This window comes from Thalassophryne amazonica, chromosome 7 (genome assembly GCF_902500255.1).
Source record: "Thalassophryne amazonica chromosome 7, fThaAma1.1, whole genome shotgun sequence".
Lineage (NCBI taxonomy): Eukaryota > Metazoa > Chordata > Actinopteri > Batrachoidiformes > Batrachoididae > Thalassophryne > Thalassophryne amazonica.
The window spans coordinates 122,226,903-122,246,527 of record NC_047109.1 but is presented as its reverse complement, the minus strand read 5'-3'; the positions used below and the strand labels follow the sequence as shown (position 1 = coordinate 122,246,527).

The 19,625-nt window shown below is 42.6% G+C and overlaps 1 protein-coding gene across 1 annotated transcript in view; it reads left to right on the top strand.

The window, feature by feature from the left end:
- The first annotated feature begins 3,671 nt into the window (after positions 1 to 3,671).
- The window catches only part of klhl32 (kelch-like family member 32), a 38,270-nt gene continuing 22,316 nt past the window's right edge, over positions 3,672 to 19,625 (top strand). The window contains 1 exon segment of the mRNA XM_034173696.1: positions 3,672 to 3,719. Within this exon segment, the coding sequence (XP_034029587.1) occupies positions 3,672 to 3,719 (48 nt within the window).

Below are 19,625 nucleotides of genomic sequence, written 5' to 3'. Positions count from 1 at the left end.
GTGGTAGGCCTCTTCATAGTAGTATCATATGCCTGAGATGTAATCAATCTGGCCATTATGCAAGTGAGTGTGATGGAGAGAGGGTTACATTTCGCGGCCGAGTAAACCCTTCCTCTAGGCTTCCTCAAGCTTCTGAGCCACAGGGAAACTAGCACCCCCTGGACTAGGGAGCCAAAGTTCAGGTGGGGTGTTTAGGTGCTCAATGGTAGGCAATTTTTCACACTTAATGTCGTCTTGTCTGACCATTATGGTTGGCATGGGTGGAATAGAAGTTCCGTGTTTGTTGGACACTGGATCTATGGTGTCCACTATCACGGAGAGTTTTTTCAGAGAACATTTTGAGCCTTGGGGCACAGACCGTCTGCAGGCCTGTCACTGGTTGCAGTTGAGGGCCACCAATGGGCTCGAGATTCCCTATATTGGCTATCTAGAACTGGACGTGGTTCTGTGCAATAAAGTGCTAACTCACTGTGGAATACTTGTTGTAAAGGATTCCCCGGTTGCAAGACTGCCAGTGCCTGGTATTTTAGGAATGAATACATACATATAGATATATAGACAATAAGATCCACAAAATTCTAAAAGCTAATAAAGAATCAAGAAATAAACAAAGACACGTGCAAAAATTATTCCAATGAGTGGCACCATACCACCTAATCATGGAGCAAACAGAACGAGGACATCCCCAAAAAGAAATGCTATGAGTTCTAGTCTGCTAAGTAATTTAACAAAGGAGGTATGGGGAAGCAAACAGTTGTATACTAAAAAACAAATCCCCCAAAAAAACAACAAGGTATCTGTAGAGGAGAAAAGAGGACTTTGATATGAAACAGTTGCAGTTGTAGGGAATAAATGTGCTTAATTGAAACATAGAACCAATGAAAAAAACAACAAAATGAAATGCTAATAGGACCAAGAAATGTAATTATTCCAACAACAAGGCTACTATGAAATGACTGCTTAAATAATGAATACCTACCAAAAATGGAAAACCCAACAAAGAGAACATGATTTAACCATTTGTCTAAGCACAGAGCTATGAGAACTGCCAGAGCGTAAGACAAAAAAGGAAAGGCATAAAACACTAAATCGTGTAAAAAAGAAAAACAAAAGATGAAAAAAACCACCAAAATAAACTCAGGGGCCAGTCAAAAACAGAAAAATAACCAAAAAGACTGCGAGCAGGGAAATCTGAAGATGCATGTGAAGAATGAAACTGCTTAATGTAAAAAAGGACAAAAAGTCATTAACCCACTGAACTGAGATACAGGAACCACTTGGTAATAGAAAGCAAAAAAGATGAAAACCAATGAAATAAGCCCAAGAAGCTATCCAAAACAGAAACCTTTAAATTGGACATGGGAAAGAAACTAACCAATCAATCAATCAATCAATCAATCAACTTTTTTCTTATATAGCGCCAAATCACAACAAACAGTTGCCCCAAGGCGCTCTATATTGTAAGGCAAGGCCATACAATAATTATGTAAAACCCCAACGGTCAAAACGACCCCCTATGAGCAAGCACTTGGCTACAGTGGGAAGGAAAAACTCCCTTTTAACAGGAAGAAACCTCCAGCAGAACCAGGCTCAGGGAGGGGCAGTCTTCTGCTGAGACTGGTTGGGGCTGAGGGAAAGAACCAGGAAAAAGACATGCTGTGAAGGGGGGCAGAGATCGATCACTAATGATTAAATGCAGAGTGATGCATACGGAGCAAAAAGAGAAAGAAACAGTGCATCATGGGAACCCCCCCACAGTCTACGTCTAAAGCAGCATAACCAAGGGATGGTCCAGGGTCACCTAATCCAGCCCTAACTATAAGCCTTAGCGAAAAGGAAAGTTTTAAGCCTAATCTTAAAAGTAGAGAGGGTATCTGTCTCCCTGATCTGAATTGGGAGCTGGTTCCACAGGAGAGGAGCCAAACCAAACAAAATGGTGAGGACCAAAACTGTCAAACATAAACCCAACCAGAAAAATACAATCTCATAACTTACTAAATAATCTATGGATGTCAGAACATTGGCATTTCATTTAAACAGAAGGTGAATCGGGCTGGAATAGGAGACATGAAACAGTCTTTCCAAAAAACATAACAGGTGGGGGAGGAACCAGAAAAACATAATCAATACATAGAATAATTTCACACTAACCGTCCAGAGAGCTGCGCATCTGATGGTCGTCTCTGGAGAAATCTCAGCTGATTGAATGTGGGCCTGAACCTTGGGAGATACAGGACTAGCTGTGATTTTAGGAGATGGTGCTAAGCATCTCTCCAAAGGTGCTGCTGGAAGCCTGAAGGACATGCGCGGCTCCACTTGTTGCAAAGAGGTGAGCGCAGATGGCATCACTGCTGGTGCCAAAGAGGAATCTGATGGTGTGTGTGCGGCGCTGAGCTGCGGTGACAAGATCTCTTCTGGAGGAGCCATGGACGTGAGCTGCTCCACTTGTTCCGGTGGTGTGAGCGCTGATGTCACTGCAGGTGCCAGGGAGGAATCAGATGGCATCTGCGCTGCGCTGAGCTGTGGTGGCATGATCGCTTCTTGTGGAGATGTGATGGACATGAGTGTTGATGACGTCACTGAAGGTGGCAGAGAGGAATCCAATGGTGTGTGCTCTGCTGACTGATCCCTGAGCTCAGATGATTCGGCCGGAGGAGCTGTGATTGCCGATTCCAAGGGAGCTGGACATTGTGGTGAAGCGCTTGCCGCAAAGCTTGCGGGCGCACAGGCAGTGAGGAGCTGGAGTGACGTGGCTTTTCTTGATGGCTCTGATAGCGATTCAGGAGGCGAAAGTGGGTCCAATGGCCACAGAGGTGTGAATGTGTCAGAGCTCAGGCAACAAGTGAGCCCGGCTTCTGTAGGCGGCATGGCGGCGGAGGCTGAGGGTCGCGGCAGAGGTGTTCGGTATTTACGAGGCATGGGGACCGGTGGTGATCGCGGCGTAGCCACAGGTTGTGCTGAGACGTGCCTTGGAGCTGGTACAGGTGACTGACATGACGTTGACAGCTCTGAGAGGTGACACTGCGCCGCTGTGGGATACTGTGGGAACGAGACTGCAGAGTCAGGGTAATTGAAGGAGGTGCGTCAGAACTGGCATCATACATGTCAGATTCAAAAAGGAGGTCCATGGGGTCCTCAATGTAAGGGGGGACTCGACCCTGCTTAAACCACATCTTAATTCAAGTCAGGTCTGGATAGGAAGTCGTCAAATCAGGCTGAGCTCGCAGAATCTGATCCAGCGCTGAAAAAATACGCTTTTTGCTCTGCCAACCTCGACTGTCCAATATTCAAAAAATAAATCTTGGATTTTGAAAAATACTGTGGCTGTATCTTGGAGGGCACGGCCCTCCGTTTCAAATGATGCGTCATCGTCCATGTCGCTCCACTCTGATTCACTGTCAGTGAGTGTCAGACTGGGCAGCAGGTGCAGTTCAGGGTGTTTGAGCCAGGCTGGGAGACTTTCCGCGGTGAATATTTCGTCCAGATCTTCTAAGGCTGAAAAATATTCGTACAGCCAGGTGTTAGCCTCTACGAAGTCCAGGGCTTGGTTTACATAATCAAACCTCTTCTTGGATGTGAAGCAGGCACGAAAACAGTCAAAACAGAAGTCGATTTCCGAAAAAATGTCCTTGATGAGGACAAGGTCTTGTGGTGAGTAACTGCTCACCGGCATGGCGGGCTGTGAGTCAGCTGTGTCCAGGTTATGGCTAGTTCATACTGTCAGAGAGAGAGGTGACGAGGCACAGCGGGCGGATGGACACAAATGCATGACTCAGATATGGGTTAAGAAAAAGGCTTTATCCAAAAACAGGCTTAGGTCACTACACAAGAAGTCAATCAGTACAGGCAGAGGTACAGATGGTCAAAAGGCGAGGACGTGGTCAAACAACGAGCAGAGTTCCAGCACGGGCAAACAGGTGTATCGGAGGAGGCAAAAATATAGTCAAAAACAAGTAGGGTTCATGCACAGTGAAGCAGGTTAACAGGCTCAGGCAAAAACGTGGTCAAGGACAAGCAGAGGTCGAGAACAGCAAAAACACAGACTAGGACAGGATACAGGTGGCTTGGAACGAGGCAGAATGCACAACGAACTAGCAGTGAGTTGTGGAGAACAAGTGGTTTAAAAGCAGAGGATATTCAGGGCGAGATGAGATACAGGGAAGAAGGCGTGGCTGGACGAGACGAGTGGAGTGACAGGTGGGCGTGTCAGAGAAAAGCAGCAAAAAAAGGAAAGTGATAGTGACAGAGCAAATGTTAAACAATTAGGAAATAATGATACCTAAAATACAAATGTGACAGAAGCAGAATAAACAAGTGAAAAAGCAGAAACAGAAAATTAAAGGTGATCTAAACTAAATGAGAACTCAAAATGTGGGACACGTGCTCAAGGCAGAGTGACTGAATAACCAGAAAGTAAAGGATGAAGACTAAACGAGATATGACTAAATAAAAAGCAGAGACTAAACTAGAACAGAACTTAACATGGCAGAAGTGTAACAGATCATAAAACCAAGACCAAAATGGAAGAAACAGAAAATAAACACTCAGGGTCGGACAGAAGGACAAAGAGAGGGAAACAGATGGAGACTGGGGAACAAAACCAGATTCTGTGCAGGTCCAAAACCTGACAGAAACATTTGGAAACAGATCCAGAAGTTAAAGAAAGATTAATAATTTCCAGCACAGTCGGCCCAAGAGTGGACCAATCAATCAATTCAATCAATCAATTTTTTTTTTTATATAGCGCCAAATCACAACAAACAGTTGCCCCAAGGCGCTTTATATTGTAAGGCAAGGCCATACAATAATGATGTAAAACCCCAACGGTCAAAACGACCCCCTGTGAGCAAGCACTTGGCTACAGTGGGAAGGAAAAACTCCCTTTTAACAGGAAGAAACCTCCAGCAGAACCAGGCTCAGGGAGGGGCAGTCTTCTGCTGGGACTGGTTGGGGCTGAGGGAGAGAACCAGGAAAAAGACATGCTGTGGAGGGGAGCAGAGATCGATCACTAATGATTAAATGCAGAGGGGTCACCTGATCCAGCCCTAACTATAAGCTTTAGCAAAAAGGAAAGTTTTAAGCCTAATCTTAAAAGTAGAGAGGGTGTCTGTCTCCCTGATCTGAATTGGGAGCTGGTTCCACAGGAGAGGAGCCTGAAAGCTGAAGGCTCTGCCTCCCATTCTACTCTTACAAACCCTAGGAACTACAAGTAAGCCTGCAGTCTGAGAGCGAAGCGCTCTATTGGGGTGATATGGTACTACGAGCTCCCTAAGATAAGATGGGACCTGATTATTCAAAACCTTATAAGTAAGAAGAAGAATTTTAAATTCTATTCTAGAATTAACAGGAAGCCAATGAAGAGAGGCCAATATGGGTGAGATATGCTCTCTCCTTCTAGTCCCCGCCAGCACTCTAGCTGCAGCATTTTGAATTAACTGAAGGCTTTTTAGGGAACTTTTAGGACAACCTGATAATAATGAATTACAATAGTCCAGCCTAGAGGAAATAAATGCATGAATTAGTTTTTCAGCATCACTCTGAGACAAGACCTTTCTGATTTTAGAGATATTGCGTAAATGCAAAAAAGCAGTCCTACATATTTGTTTAATATGCGCTTTGAATGACATATCCTGATCAAAAATGACTCCAAGATTTCTCACAGTATTACTAGAGGTCAGGGTAATGCCATCCACAGTAAGGATCTGGTTAGACACCATGTTTCTAAGATTTGTGGGGCCAAGTACAATAACTTCAGTTTTATCTGAGTTTAAAAGCAGGAAATTAGAGGTCATCCATGTCTTTATGTCTGTAAGACAATCCTGCAGTTTAGCTAATTGGTGTGTGTCGTCTGGCTTCATGGATAGATAAAGCTGGGTATCATCTGCGTAACAATGAAAATTTAAGCAATACTGTCTAATAATACTGCCTAAGGGAAGCATATATAAAGTGAATAAAATTGGTCCTAGCACAGAACCTTGTGGAACTCCATAATTAACTTTAGTCTGTGAAGAAGATTCCCCATTTACATGAACAAATTGTAATCTATTAGACAAATATGATTCAAACCACCGCAGCGCAGTGCCTTTAATACCTATGGCATGCTCTAATCTCTGTAATAAAATTTTATGGTCAACAGTATCAAAAGCAGCACTGAGGTCTAACAGAACAAGCACAGAGATGAGTCCACTGTCCGAGGCCATAAGAAGATCATTTGTAACCTTCACTAATGCTGTTTCTGTACTATGATGAATTCTAAAACCTGACTGAAACTCTTCAAATAGACCATTCCTCTGCAGATGATCAGTTAGCTGTTTTACAACTACTCTTTCAAGAATTTTTGAGAGAAAAGGAAGGTTGGAGATTGGCCTATAATTAGCTAAGATAGCTGGGTCAAGTGATGGCTTTTTAAGTAATGGTTTAATTACTGCCACCTTAAAAGCCTGTGGTACATAGCCAACTAACAAAGATAGATTGATCATATTTAAGATCGAAGCATTAAATAATGGTAGGGCTTCCTTGAGCAGCCTGGTAGGAATGGGGTCTAATAAACATGTTGATGGTTTGGATGAAGTAACTAATGAAAATAACTCAGACAGAACAATCGGAGAGAAAGAGTCTAACCAAATACCGGCATCACTGAAAGCAGCCAAAGATAACGATACGTCTTTGGGATGGTTATGAGTAATTTTTTCTCTAATAGTTAAAATTTTGTTAGCAAAGAAAGTCATGAACTCATTACTAGTTAAAGTTAATGGAATACTCAGCTCAATAGAGCTCTGACTCTTTGTCAGCCTGGCTACAGTGCTGAAAAGAAACCTGGGGTTGTTCTTATTTTCTTCAATTAGTGATGAGTAGAAAGATGTCCTAGCTTTACGGAGGGCTTTTTTATAGAGCAACAGACTCTTTTTCCAGGCTAAGTGAAGATCTTCTAAATTAGTGAGACGCCATTTCCTCTCCAACTTACGGGTTATCTGCTTTAAGCTACGAGTTTGAGAGTTATACCATGGAGTCAGACACTTCTGATTTAAAGCTCTTTTTCAGAGGAGCTACAGCATCCAAAGCTGTCTTCAATGAGGATGTAAAACTATTGACGAGATACTCTATCTCCCTTACAGAGTTTAGGTAGCTATTCTGCACTGTGTTGTTATATGGCATTAGAGAACATAAAGAAGGAATCATATCCTTAAACCTAGTTACAGCGCTTTCTGAAAGACTTCTAGTGTAATGAAACTTATTCCCTACTGCTGGGTAGTCCATCAGAGTAAATGTAAATGTTATTAAAAAATGATCAGACAGAAGGGAGTTTTCAGGGAATACTGTTAAGTCTTCTATTTCCATACCATAAGTCAGAACAAGATCTAAGATATGATTAAAGTGGTGGGTGGACTCATTTACTTTTTGAGCAAAGCCAATAGAGTCTAATAATAGATTAAATGCAGTGTTGAGGCTGTCATTCTCAGCATCTGTGTGGATGTTAAAATCGCCCACTATAATTATCTTATCTGAGCTAAGCACTAAGTCAGACAAAAGGTCTGAAAATTCACAGAGAAACTCACAGTAACGACCAGGTGGACGATAGATAATAACAAATAAAACTGGTTTTTGGGACTTCCAATTTGGATGGACAAGACTAAGAGACAAGCTTTCAAATGAATTAAAGCTCTGTCTGGGTTTTTGATTAATTAATAAGCTGGAATGGAAGATTGCTGCTAATCCACCGCCCCGGCCCGTGCTACGAGCATTCTGACAGTTAGTGTGACTCGGGGGTGTTGACTCATTTAAACTAACATATTCATCCTGCTGTAACCAGGTTTCTGTTAGGCAGAATAAATCAATATGTTGATCAATTATTATATCATTTACCAACAGGGACTTAGAAGAGAGAGACCTAATGTTTAATAGACCACATTTAACTGTTTTAGTCTGTGGTGCAGTTGAAGGTGCTATATTATTTTTTCTTTTTGAATTTTTATGCTTAAATAGATTTTTGCTGGTTATTGGTAGTCTGGGAGCAGGCACCGTCTCTACGGGGATGGGGTAATGAGGGGATGGCAGGGGGAGAGAAGCTGCAGAGAGGTGTGTAAGACTACAACTCTGCTTCCTGGTCCCAACCCTGGATAGTCACGGTTTGGAGGATTTAAGAAAATTAGCCAGATTTCTAGAAATGAGAGCTGCTCCATCCAAAGTGGGATGGATGCCGTCTATCCTAACAAGACCAGGTTTTCCCCAGAAGCTTTGCCAATTATCTATGAAGCCCACCTCATTTTTTGGACACCACTCAGACAGCCAGCAATTCAAGGAGAACATGCGGCTAAACATGTCACTCCCGGTCTGATTGGGGAGGGGCCCAGAGAAAACTACAGAGTCCGACATTGTTTTTGCAAAGTTACACACCGATTTAATGTTAATTTTAGTGACCTCCGATTGGCGTAACCGGGTGTCATTACTGCCGACGTGAATTACAATCTTACCAAATTTACGCTTAGCCTTAACCAGCAGTTTCAAATTTCCTTCAATGTCGCCTGCTCTGGCCCCCGGAAGACAATTGACTATGGTTGCTGGTGTCGCTAACTTCACATTTCTCAAAACAGAGTCGCCAATAACCAGAGTTTGATCCTCGGCGGGTGTGTCGTCGAGTGGGGAAAAACGGTTAGAAATGTGAACGGGTTGGCGGTGTACACAGGGCTTCTGTTTAGGGCTACGCTTCCTCCTCACAGTCACCCAGTCAGCCTGCTTTCCCGGCTGCTCAGGATCTGCCAGAGGGAAACTAACGGCGGCTAAGCTACCTTGGTCCGCACCGACTACAGGGGCCTGGCTAGCTGTAGAATTTTCCACGGTGCGGAGCCGAGTCTCCAATTCGCCCAGCCTGGCCTCCAAAGCTACGAATAAGCTACACTTATTACAAGTACCATTACTGCTAAAGGAGGCCGAGGAATAACTAAACATTTCACACCCAGAGCAGAAAAGTGCGGGAGAGACAGGAGAAGCCGCCATGCTAAATCGGCTAAGAGCTAGTAGCTACGCTAAGCTAGCGGATTCCTAAAAACACGCAAAGTGAATAATGTGTAAATAATTTAGAGGTGATTCAGCAGAAGGAGTGCTTTAGTTAAGGCACGTAAAGATTACACTGGGAAACAAATCGTAATCTAGATAACTAGATCAATCTAACTGCGCAGATTAAACAGCTAACAGATACAGAAAAACACAGCTGTGCTCCGGAACAGGAAGTGATACAATACCGCAGTGAGAGCCACAGGTCCTTAAACAGTTTTGTTGGTATAGGATCAAATAAGCAGGTTGTGCTTTTTGTTGATGTTACGAGTTTCGTGAGCATGCCCAGAGAGATACTATCAAATTCTGTAAATCTAGGTAATACCTCAGTAGAGTGTAGTGGCTGGATTAAGGCATGCCGGGATATGTTTAACCTGATGTCTTCTATTTTCTTCTCAAAGTAATCCAGGAAATCTTGTGCTGTAAAAGAGCAAACTACAGGTGGTTGTCCATGAATAAGTGTTGCCACCGTGTCGTACAAGAACTTTGAATTATGCTTTTTTGTTGATCAAATCAGAGTAATAGGTCCACTTTGTAGCCAGTAATGCATGCTTATAGTCTAAGATATCATCACGCCACGCAAGATGAAATACTCCTAAAATTGTACTACGCCATTTCTGTTCTAGACCTCAACCCTTATGCTTGAGGTCACAAAGGTAAAACCAAGGTGACAGTGTTTTGGGGGGGCGTGGTTTTAACAAAGGTGGCGCAATCATGTCGAGTGTAGTTTTGTGCACTGAGTTTAAACTATCCACAAGACTGTCTACTGATTGGGTATTTGCCAAATGTGAAGCTAAGACATCAGGCAGTCTAACTTCGAGTTCAATCTTAGTTTAGGAGTTGATGCATCACCGTAGTGATATGTAAGGTTGTTGTTCCACAAAACATGGCAGCGAAACTGTAAACTTAATAAGTGAGTGATCAAAGACCGCTGATATGAGGCATGATGTCAATATGTGACAGCAATACCACATGTGAGAACCAAATCCAGGGTATTTCCACTAATCTGTGTCGAGTCTTGAATGTATTGCCAAAATCCTAATGTATCCACAATTTCCATGAATGATTTACAGAGGGGATCAGAAGGCTTATTTATATGAACGTTAAAGTTACCAATGATCAGCATGTTATCTGCACTAGTTGTCAAGTTAGAGATGAACACACCAAATTCATCTAAGAATTCAGAATATGGGCCAGGAGGCCTATATACAGTGGCAAAGTAATACAGTTGATTTTTATTGTTCTGACTTTGGCAATGCGTAATATCCTGAGCAAAGCAGAGAATCAGATGCTCAAACGAGTTATATTTGTGACCCCCAACAGCTAATCAATCAATCAACTTTTTTCTTGTATAGCGCCAAATCACAACAAACAGTTGCCCCAAGGCGCTCCACATTGCAAGGCAAGGCCATACAATAATTATGAAACACAGTCTACGTCTAAAGCAACATAACCAAGGGATGGTCCAGGGTCACCCGATCCAGCCCTAACTATAAGCCTTAGCGAAAAGGAAAGTTTTAAGCCTAATCTTAAAAGTAGAGAGGGTATCTGTCTCCCTGATCTGAATTGGGAGCTGGTTCCACAGGAGAGGAGCCTGAAAGCTGAAGGCTCTGCCTCCCATTCTACTCTTACAAACCCTAGGAACTACAAGTAAGCCCGCAGTCTGAGAGCGAAGCGCTCTAATGGGGTAATATGGTACTACGAGGTCCCTAAGATAAGATGGGACCTGATTATTCAAAACCTTATAAGTAAGAAGAAGAATTTTAAATTCTATTCTAGCATTAACAGGAAGCCAATGAAGGGAGGCCAACACGGGTGAGATATGCTCTCTCCTGCTAGTCCCCGTCAGTACTCTAGCTGCAGCATTCTGAACCAACTGAAGGCTTTTTAGGGAACTTTTAGGACAACCTGATAATAATGAATTACAATAGTCCAGCCTAGAGGAAATAAATGCATGAATTAGTTTTTCAGCATCACTCTGAGACAAGACCTTTCTGATTTTAGAGATATTGCGTAAATGCAAAAAGGCAGTCCTACATATTTGTTTAATATGCGCTTTGAATGACATATCCTGATCAAAAATAACTCCAAGATTTCTCACAGTATTACTAGAGATCAGGGAAATGCCATCCAGAGTAACGATCTGGTTAGACACCATGCTTCTAAGATTTGTGGGGCCAAGTACAATAACTTCAGTTTTATGAGTTTAAAAGCAGGAAATTAGAGGTCATCCATGTCTTTATGTCTGTAAGACAATCCTGCAGTTTAGCTAATTGGTGCGTATCCTCTGGCTTCATGGATAGATAAAGCTGGGTATCATCTGCGTAACAATGAAAATTTAAGCAATACCGTCTAATAATACTGCCCAAGGGAAGCATGTATAAAGTGAATAAAATTGGTCCTAGCACAGAACCTTGTGGAACTCCATAATTAACTTTAGTCTGTGAAGAAGATTCCCCATTTACATGAACAAACTGTAATCTATTAGACAAATATGATTCAAACCACCGCAGCGCAATGCCTTTAATACCTATGACATGCTCTAATCTCTGTAATAAAATTTTATGGTCAACAGTATCAAAAGCAGCACTGAGGTCCAACAGAACAAGCACAGAGATAAGTCCACTGTCCGAAGCCATAAGAAGATCATTTGTAACCTTCACTAATGCTGTTTCTGTACTATGATGAATTCTAAAACCTGACTGAAACTCTTCAAATAGACCATTCCTCTGCAGGTGATCAGTTAGCTGTTTTACAACTACCCTCTCAAGAATCTTTGAGAGAAAAGGAAGGTTGGAGATTGGCCTATAATTAGCTAAGATAGCTGGGTCAAGTGATGGCTTTTTAAGTAATGGTTTAATTACTGCCACCTTAAAGGCCTGTGGTACATAACCAACTAACAAAGATAGATTGATCATATTTAAGATTGAAGCATTAAATAATGGTAGGACTTCCTTGAGCAGCCTGGCAGGAATGGGGTCTAATAAGCATGTTGATGGTTTGGATGAAGTAACTAATGAAAATAACTCAGACAGAACAATCGGAGAGAAAGAGTCTAACCAAATACCGGCATCACTGAAAGCAGCCAAAGATAACGATACATCTTTGGGATGGTTATGAGTAATTTTTTCTCTAATAGTCAAAATTTTGTTAGCAAAGAAAGTCATGAAGTCATTACTAGTTAAAGTTAATGGAATACTCAGCTCAATAGAGCTCTGACTCTTTGTCAGCCTGGCTACAGTGCTGAAAAGAAACCTGGGGTTGTTCTTATTTTCTTCAATTAGTGATGAGTAGAAAGATGTCCTAGCTTCACGAAGGGCTTTCTTATAGAGCAACAAACTCTTTTTCCAGGCTAAGTGAAGATCTTCTAAATTAGTGAGACGCCATTTCCTCTCCAACTTACAGGTTATCTGCTTTAAGCTACGAGTTTGTGAGTTATACCACGGAGTCAGACACTTCTGATTTAAAGCTCTCTTTTTCAGAGGAGCTACAGCATCCAAAGTTGTCTTCAATGAGGATGTAAAACTATTGACAAGATACTCTAACTCCCTTACAGAGTTTAGGTAGCTACTCTGCTCTGTGTTGGTATATGACATTAGAGAACATAAAGAAGGAATCATATCCTTAAACCTAGTTACAGCGCTTTCTGAAAGACTTCTAGTGTAATGAAACTTATTCCCCACTGCAGGGTAGTCCATCAGGGTAAATGTAAATGTTATTAAAAAATGATCAGACAAAAGGGAGTTTTCAGGGAATACTGTTAAGTCTTCTATTTCCATACCATAAGTCAGAACAAGATCTAAAATATGATTAAAGTGGTGGGTGGACTCATTTACTTTTTGAGCAAAGCCGATAGAGTCTAATAATAGATTAAATGCAGTGTTGAGGCTGTCATTCTCAGCATCTGTGTGGATGTTAAAATCGCCCACTATAATTATCTTATCTGAGCTAAGCACTAAGTCAGACAAAAGGTCTGAAAATTCACAGAGAAACTCACAGTAACGACCAGGTGGACGATAGATAATAAATAAAACTGGTTTGTGGGACTTCCAATTTGGATGGACAAGACTAAGAGACAAGCTTTCAAATGAATTAAAGCTCTGTCTAGGTTTTTGATTAATTAATAAGCTGGAATGGAAGATTGCTGCTAATCCTCCGCCCCGGCCCGTGCTACGAGCATTCTGACAGTTAGTGTGACTCGGGGGTGTTGACTCATTTAAACTAACATATTCATCCTGCTGTAACCAAGTTTCTGTTAGGCAGAATAAATCAATACGTTGATCAATTATTATATCATTTACCAACAGGGACTTAGAAGAAAGAGACCTAATGTTTAATAGACCACATTTAACTGTTTTAGTCTGTGGTGCAATTGAAGGTGCTATATTATTTTTTCTTTTTGAATTTTTATGCTTAAATAGATTTTTGCTAGTTATTGGTGGTCTGGGAGCAGGCACCGTCTCTACGGGGATGGGGTAATAGGGGGATGGCAGGGGGAGAGAAGCTGCAGAGAGGTGTATAAGACCACAGCTCTGCCTCCTGGTCCCAACGCTAGACAGTCACAGTTTGGAGGATCCCAAAAAATTGGCCAGATTTCTAGAAATGAGAGCTGCTCCCTCTAAAGTGGGATGGATGCCGTCTCTCCTAACAAGACCAGGTTTTCCCCAGAAGCTTTGCCAATTATCAATGAAGCCCACCTCATTTTTTGGACACCACTCAGACAGCCAGCAATTCAAGGAGAACATGCGGCTAAACATGTCACTCCTGGTCTGATTGGGGAGGGGCCCAGAGAAAACAACAGAGTCCGACATTGTTTTTGCAAAGTTACACACCGATTCAATGTTAATTTTAGTGACCTCCGATTGACGTAACCGAGTGTCATTACTGCCGACGTGAATTACAATCTTACCAAATTTACGCTTAGCCTTAGCCAGCAATTTCAAATGTCCTTCGATGTCGCCTGCTCTGGCCCCCGGAAGACAATTGACAATGGTTGCTGGTGTCGCTAACTTCACATTTCTCAAAACAGAGTCGCCAATAACCAGAGTTTGATCCTCGGCGAGTGTATCGTCGAGTGGGGAAAAACGGTTAGAGATGTGAACGGGTTGACGGTGTACACGGGGCTTCTGTTTAGGGCTACGCTTCCTCCTCACAGTCACCCAGTCAGCCTGCCTTCCCGACTGCACGGGGTCTGCCAGGGGGGAACTAACGGCGGCTAAGCTACCTTGGTCCGCACCGACTACAGGGGCCTGGCTAGCTGTAGAATTTTCCACGGTGCGGAGCCGAGCCTCCAATTCGCCCAGCCTGGCCTCCAAAGTTACGAATAAGCTGCACTTATTACAAGTACCGTTACTGCTAAAAGAGGCCGAGGAATAACTAAACATTTCACACCCAGAGCAGAAAAGTACGGGAGAGACAGGAGAAGCCGCCATGCTAAAACGGCTAAGAGCTAGTAGCTACGCTAAGCTAGCGGATAATAAGCTAAACCTAGATTTATAAATAAGAGCAACACCCCCACCTTGCCTCGCATTACGAGGGATGAGACTAAATGTATATGCTGGTGGGCAGGCCTCATTTAAGGGGAGGACAGCTGTAGTGGAGACGCTTGAATCTTCGGCTGGACTGGGTTGCTTGACGCCAGGACGTTTCGCTTCAAATCGCAGAAGCTTCCTCAGCTAAAATTCTTGCTCTGATAGTCTGACTTCTGTCTTGACCCTTGTAGAGAAGAACAAACAGGAGCCACAAAAGCTGGAGTTTTAAACCTAACCAGACCCTTCCTACCAAGAGGCAGACTGCTATTGGCTAGTAACTAAACAATTGCTTTAATTAGCACCTATTGTGTTCTAGTTTGCACCCTCCTAATGACAGGGTAGCTGTCCCTCCTAACGATGGGACTGACGCCTCTCCTGATGACTCATTACCATGAACAAAAGACTGAAACTACTTTGACCTGAGTACCCCATTGTAAACAGGGGACAAAGCGTGTCTCAGACCCCCTCCCCGGTTAAGACTGGGTTTCAACTGTTTCACATACAATGCCTTCTTCACCCCCCTCTCAAACCATTTCTTCTCTCTGGCTAAGATTTTAACTTCCTTGTCCTCAATACCAGCACCACAGAGAGGGCACCAGTGGACCTCAGTCTGCAGTTCATCTCCACCTTAAAGACACTAACCTGAGAGCCTTCACAGGAACAGGACAGCTGTAGGTTTAAGCCAGGTTTCACATAACCCAATCATATCTACTCTACTTTTAAGATTAGGCTTAAAACTTTCCTTTTTGCTAAAGCTTATAGTTAGGGCTGGATCAGGTGACCCTGAACCATCCCTTAGTTATGCTGCTATAGACTTAGACTGCTGGGGGGTTCCCATGATGCACTGAGTGTTTCTTTCTCTTTTTGCTCTGTATGCACCACTCTGCATTTAATCATTAGTGATTGATCTCTGCTCCCCTCCACAGCATGTCTTTTTCCTGGTTCTCTCCCTCAGCCCCAACCAGTCCCAGCAGAAGACTGCCCCTCCCTGAGCCTGGTTCTGCTGGAGGTTTCTTCCTGTTAAAAGGGAGTTTTTCCTTCCCACTGTCGCCAAGTGCTTGCTCACAGGGGGTCGTTTTGACCGCTGGGGTTTTTACGTAATTATTGTATGGCCTTGCCTTACAATATAAAGTGCCTTGGGGCAACTTTTTGTTGTGATTTGGCGCTATATAAATAAAATTGATTGATTGATTGATAACTAAGTGATGATCAATAATTAGATCATTAACCAAGAATGATTTTGAGGACAGTGATCTTATGTTAATGAGACCCAGACTAAGGACCTCAGTGAGGTTGACAGTTGGACTGTTTGGATTTACGGTGGTTCCAGAGGAGCATATATAAGATGCCTGGAAGTAGGTTTAGGTTTGAGACATTCCACGTGAGTTGTAGGAAGCAGACACGAAATCTTTGATATTGCTGGAACAACCACTGGGCCATCTTCAATTTCAACATGATCCAATGTTGTAACGGGTATTAAGTGTGCAAAGCATATCCCTCTATGATTTTTTTTTTTTTTTTTTTACGGACACGTCTATGGAAGCAGGCCACAGTCTCAACTTGTTGAATTTCCCTCCCTGGCAGATAAACTGCACTATTACCATAGTGGGTTTTCTACACTAATTTCCCCGCTAAGCTAATGTATTGTACTTCCACATTTGTCATAAGCCTTGCAGGGTCTCTAATCACCTGCTCCATGGCCTAGCTAAGCACTCCTAAGGCTCACACAGGATTCACACAGAAGTAAATAAATGAGTTAAAATTCACAGCAGTTACGTCTGCTACTTTTTCCAGTGTATTAGACTTGAGGAAAAGTAAAAAAAAACCCTCCTAAGAGTAAACCACTCCTAAGATTTACATAAGAGTAAAGTACTAGGCTAAAATTCACAACAGTTACACTAAAAAACTAACAGATGTATTCAAGAAACGGGGGGTGTCGAACTAGCTAACGCAAGCTAACCGCTAGCGAAAATGCTCACCACTCCTAAGATTTACACAGGAGTAAAATAATGACCTAAAATTCACAGCAGTTACACTGAAAAACTAACAGACGTATTAAACAGGTTAAAAAAAAACAGTGATAAAAGTAAGGCAGTGGATATTTTACCGGATACGGCAAACACACACTTAACGCAATTTGACGGGATCTCCTCACTGATTGGCTAGTTCAAATGATGGATCTCCTCGCTGATTATTATTATTATCAGGTTGTCCTAAAAGTTCCCTGAAAAGCCTTCATTTAATTCAAAATGCTGCAGCTAGAGTACTGACGGGGACTAGGAGAGAGCATATTTCACCCATATTGGCCTCTCTTCATTGGCTTCCTGTTAATGCTAGAATAGAATTTAATATTCTTCTTCTTACTTATAAGGTTTTGAATAATCAGGTCCCATCTTATCTTAGGGACCTCATAGTGCCATATCACCCCAATAGAGCGCTTCGCTCTCAGACTGCAGGCTTACTTGTAGTTCCTAGGGTTTGTAAGAGTAGAATGGGAGGCAGAGCCTTCAGCTTTCAGGCTCCTCTCCTGTGGAACCAGCTCCCAATTCAGATCAGGGAGACAGACACCCTCTCTACTTTTAAGATTAGGCTTAAAACTTTTCTTTTTGCTAAAGCTTATAGTTAGGGCTGGATCAGGTGACCCTGAACCATCCTTTAGTTATGCTGCTATAGACTTAGACTGCTGGGAGGTTCCCATGATGCACTGAGTGTTTCTTTCTCTTTTTGCTCTGTATGCACCACTCTGCATTTAATCATTAGTGATTGATCTCTGCTCCCCTCCACAGCATGTCTTTTTCCTGGTTCTCTCCCTCAGCCCCAACCAGTCCCAGCAGAAGACTGCCCCTCCCTGAGCCTGGTTCTGCTGGAGGTTTCTTCCTGTTAAAAGGGAGTTTTTCCTTCCCACTGTCGCCAAGTGCTTGCTCACAGGGGGTCGTTTTGACCGTTGGGGTTTTTTACGTAATTATTGTATGGCCTTGCCTTACAATATAAAGCGCCTTGGGGCGGTGGGTTGCACTGTTTTGCTTGCCGTCTAAATTTATTCATGACGGATGGAACGGCCGCGGTCGGGCAGGAACTTAAAGTCAATCAGACTTTAAGATCTCCTTTTTTCACATTCATGATAGTAACTCGATACTGGTGATTTTCATTCTTGAAAATTGGCATATTTTACCAGTTCCTATCTTCAGGGGTGGACTGATCGAAGGTTTTGCAGACATGACACAGAGAAAAAACAGGATAAACACACGTGCCAGCGTGGACTTCTGTATTTTCGTTTTTGTTCTTTCTTGAATTTGCAGGTTTTGGAAATCACAAATCTAAGAGATTATTTGTGTTTACCATGGTATTTTGAATGTTTTATCATGTTAGCTACACAAAATGAGGCCAATTAAGGCCAAATAAAAAAATAAGTTGTTGATCATCCCTGCCCGACAGAAAATTACCAAGCCTGCAAAAATTATTTCCACCATGCCTGAAATTATTTCCACCGCGTGGCAAAAAGCACAGGTGGAAATAATTTCGGGCACGTCGGTGGAAATAATTTTGGGCACGGCTATGTCACGTTTTTTGAGCTGCTTTTAGCAATGGCACCCAAAACGGCATAGAATCCCTCTGCCAGTTGGTGAATTTCTGTTCCAATTCAAATTACTTTATGGCACCCAAATCGGCCGGTGGAAATAATTTCAGGTACGGCTATGCCACGCTTTTGAGCTGCTTTTAGCATCCCTCCACCAGTAGGTGATTTTCTGTTACGATTCAAATGACTTTATGGTACCCAAAATGACATAGAATCCCTCCAACTTTATGGCACCCAAAACGGCATTAAAAGATGAAAAATTAGACATCATTTGAACTCGCCAATCAGTGAGGAGATCCGGTCAGATGGTGTTAGGTGCATGTTTGCTGTATCCGGCAAAATATCCACTTCATAAAAGTAACGGCGGGGGGGAGTCAACCAAGCTAATGAATGCTAACCGCTAGAGATTCACAACAGGACTATAGTTTAAGATTCAGAGTAGATACATTTCACAACCAGAAGAGTGCTAAACAGAAATAAAAGAAACCTATACAACCGTGTAAAGTTCGGAAGAGCGTCAGAACAGCAAACAATCCACTGGAAGCTTTTTGTACGGTGGCTGGGAAGTGCCAAAACAGATCTGCATTTGTTTTTCTGTCTTTTTCCATACTGTGTTACCTTTTTCTGATTTGGGGTTGCAGTTATTGTTTATGGTACCCTAAACTCCTTAGTTACCCCCCACCCCCACCCCCCACACATACACACACATATATATCTATGCATCTTCTATACCCACTTACTCCAATTAAGGGTCCTGTCCCACTGGGGAGAGGATTAATTGTGCATGAATTGAGTATACAAATCGCGGGCGTTCGTTGTCGTCTGCAACAAAAATGGCCAAAAATGACAAATGTCCCAGTATGAATTACGGATATATTAATAATATATAGCGAATATATGATGAACAATCACGGTTATATAACACATGTAGTGAGGAAACTGATCCAACATATTGAGATTACGGGTGTATTATGACTGCATCGCGCATGTGTTGCGTGTGCACGGCATCTGCATTGCGGTCGTAAAAGAAGCGCACTCGCTCCTTTCAGCATCACTATACACACCAACAATACAGCCTCTGGACCATTTGCTGGACTTGGACAAGTTGATCACAGTGTTGTCATGCGAGGGTTAACTATTCATGAGTTTGGGGAGCGGGAGGGGGTAAGCCGCTCGGGGTGTGAGTGTTTTTTTTTTTTTTTTTTTTTTGAGTGAGTTGTGGCTAAACAGCAACTCTTCCTTTCGTTGGTGTTAAATAAAAGTCCTGGATTGCAGCAGCTACGTCTTTGTGGATCTACACAGCCGGACCGGCACTGACTGGCAGGTATGTCACTTTCTGCCACATATAGTACTTTGGGTTTATGTGACGTGTTTGTTATGCATTCACAGATTGTCCGCAAATCAGCTGCAAAGCAGATGTAATAAAAACACTTTATATGGACCAATTTTGTGCGCAAGCCATACGC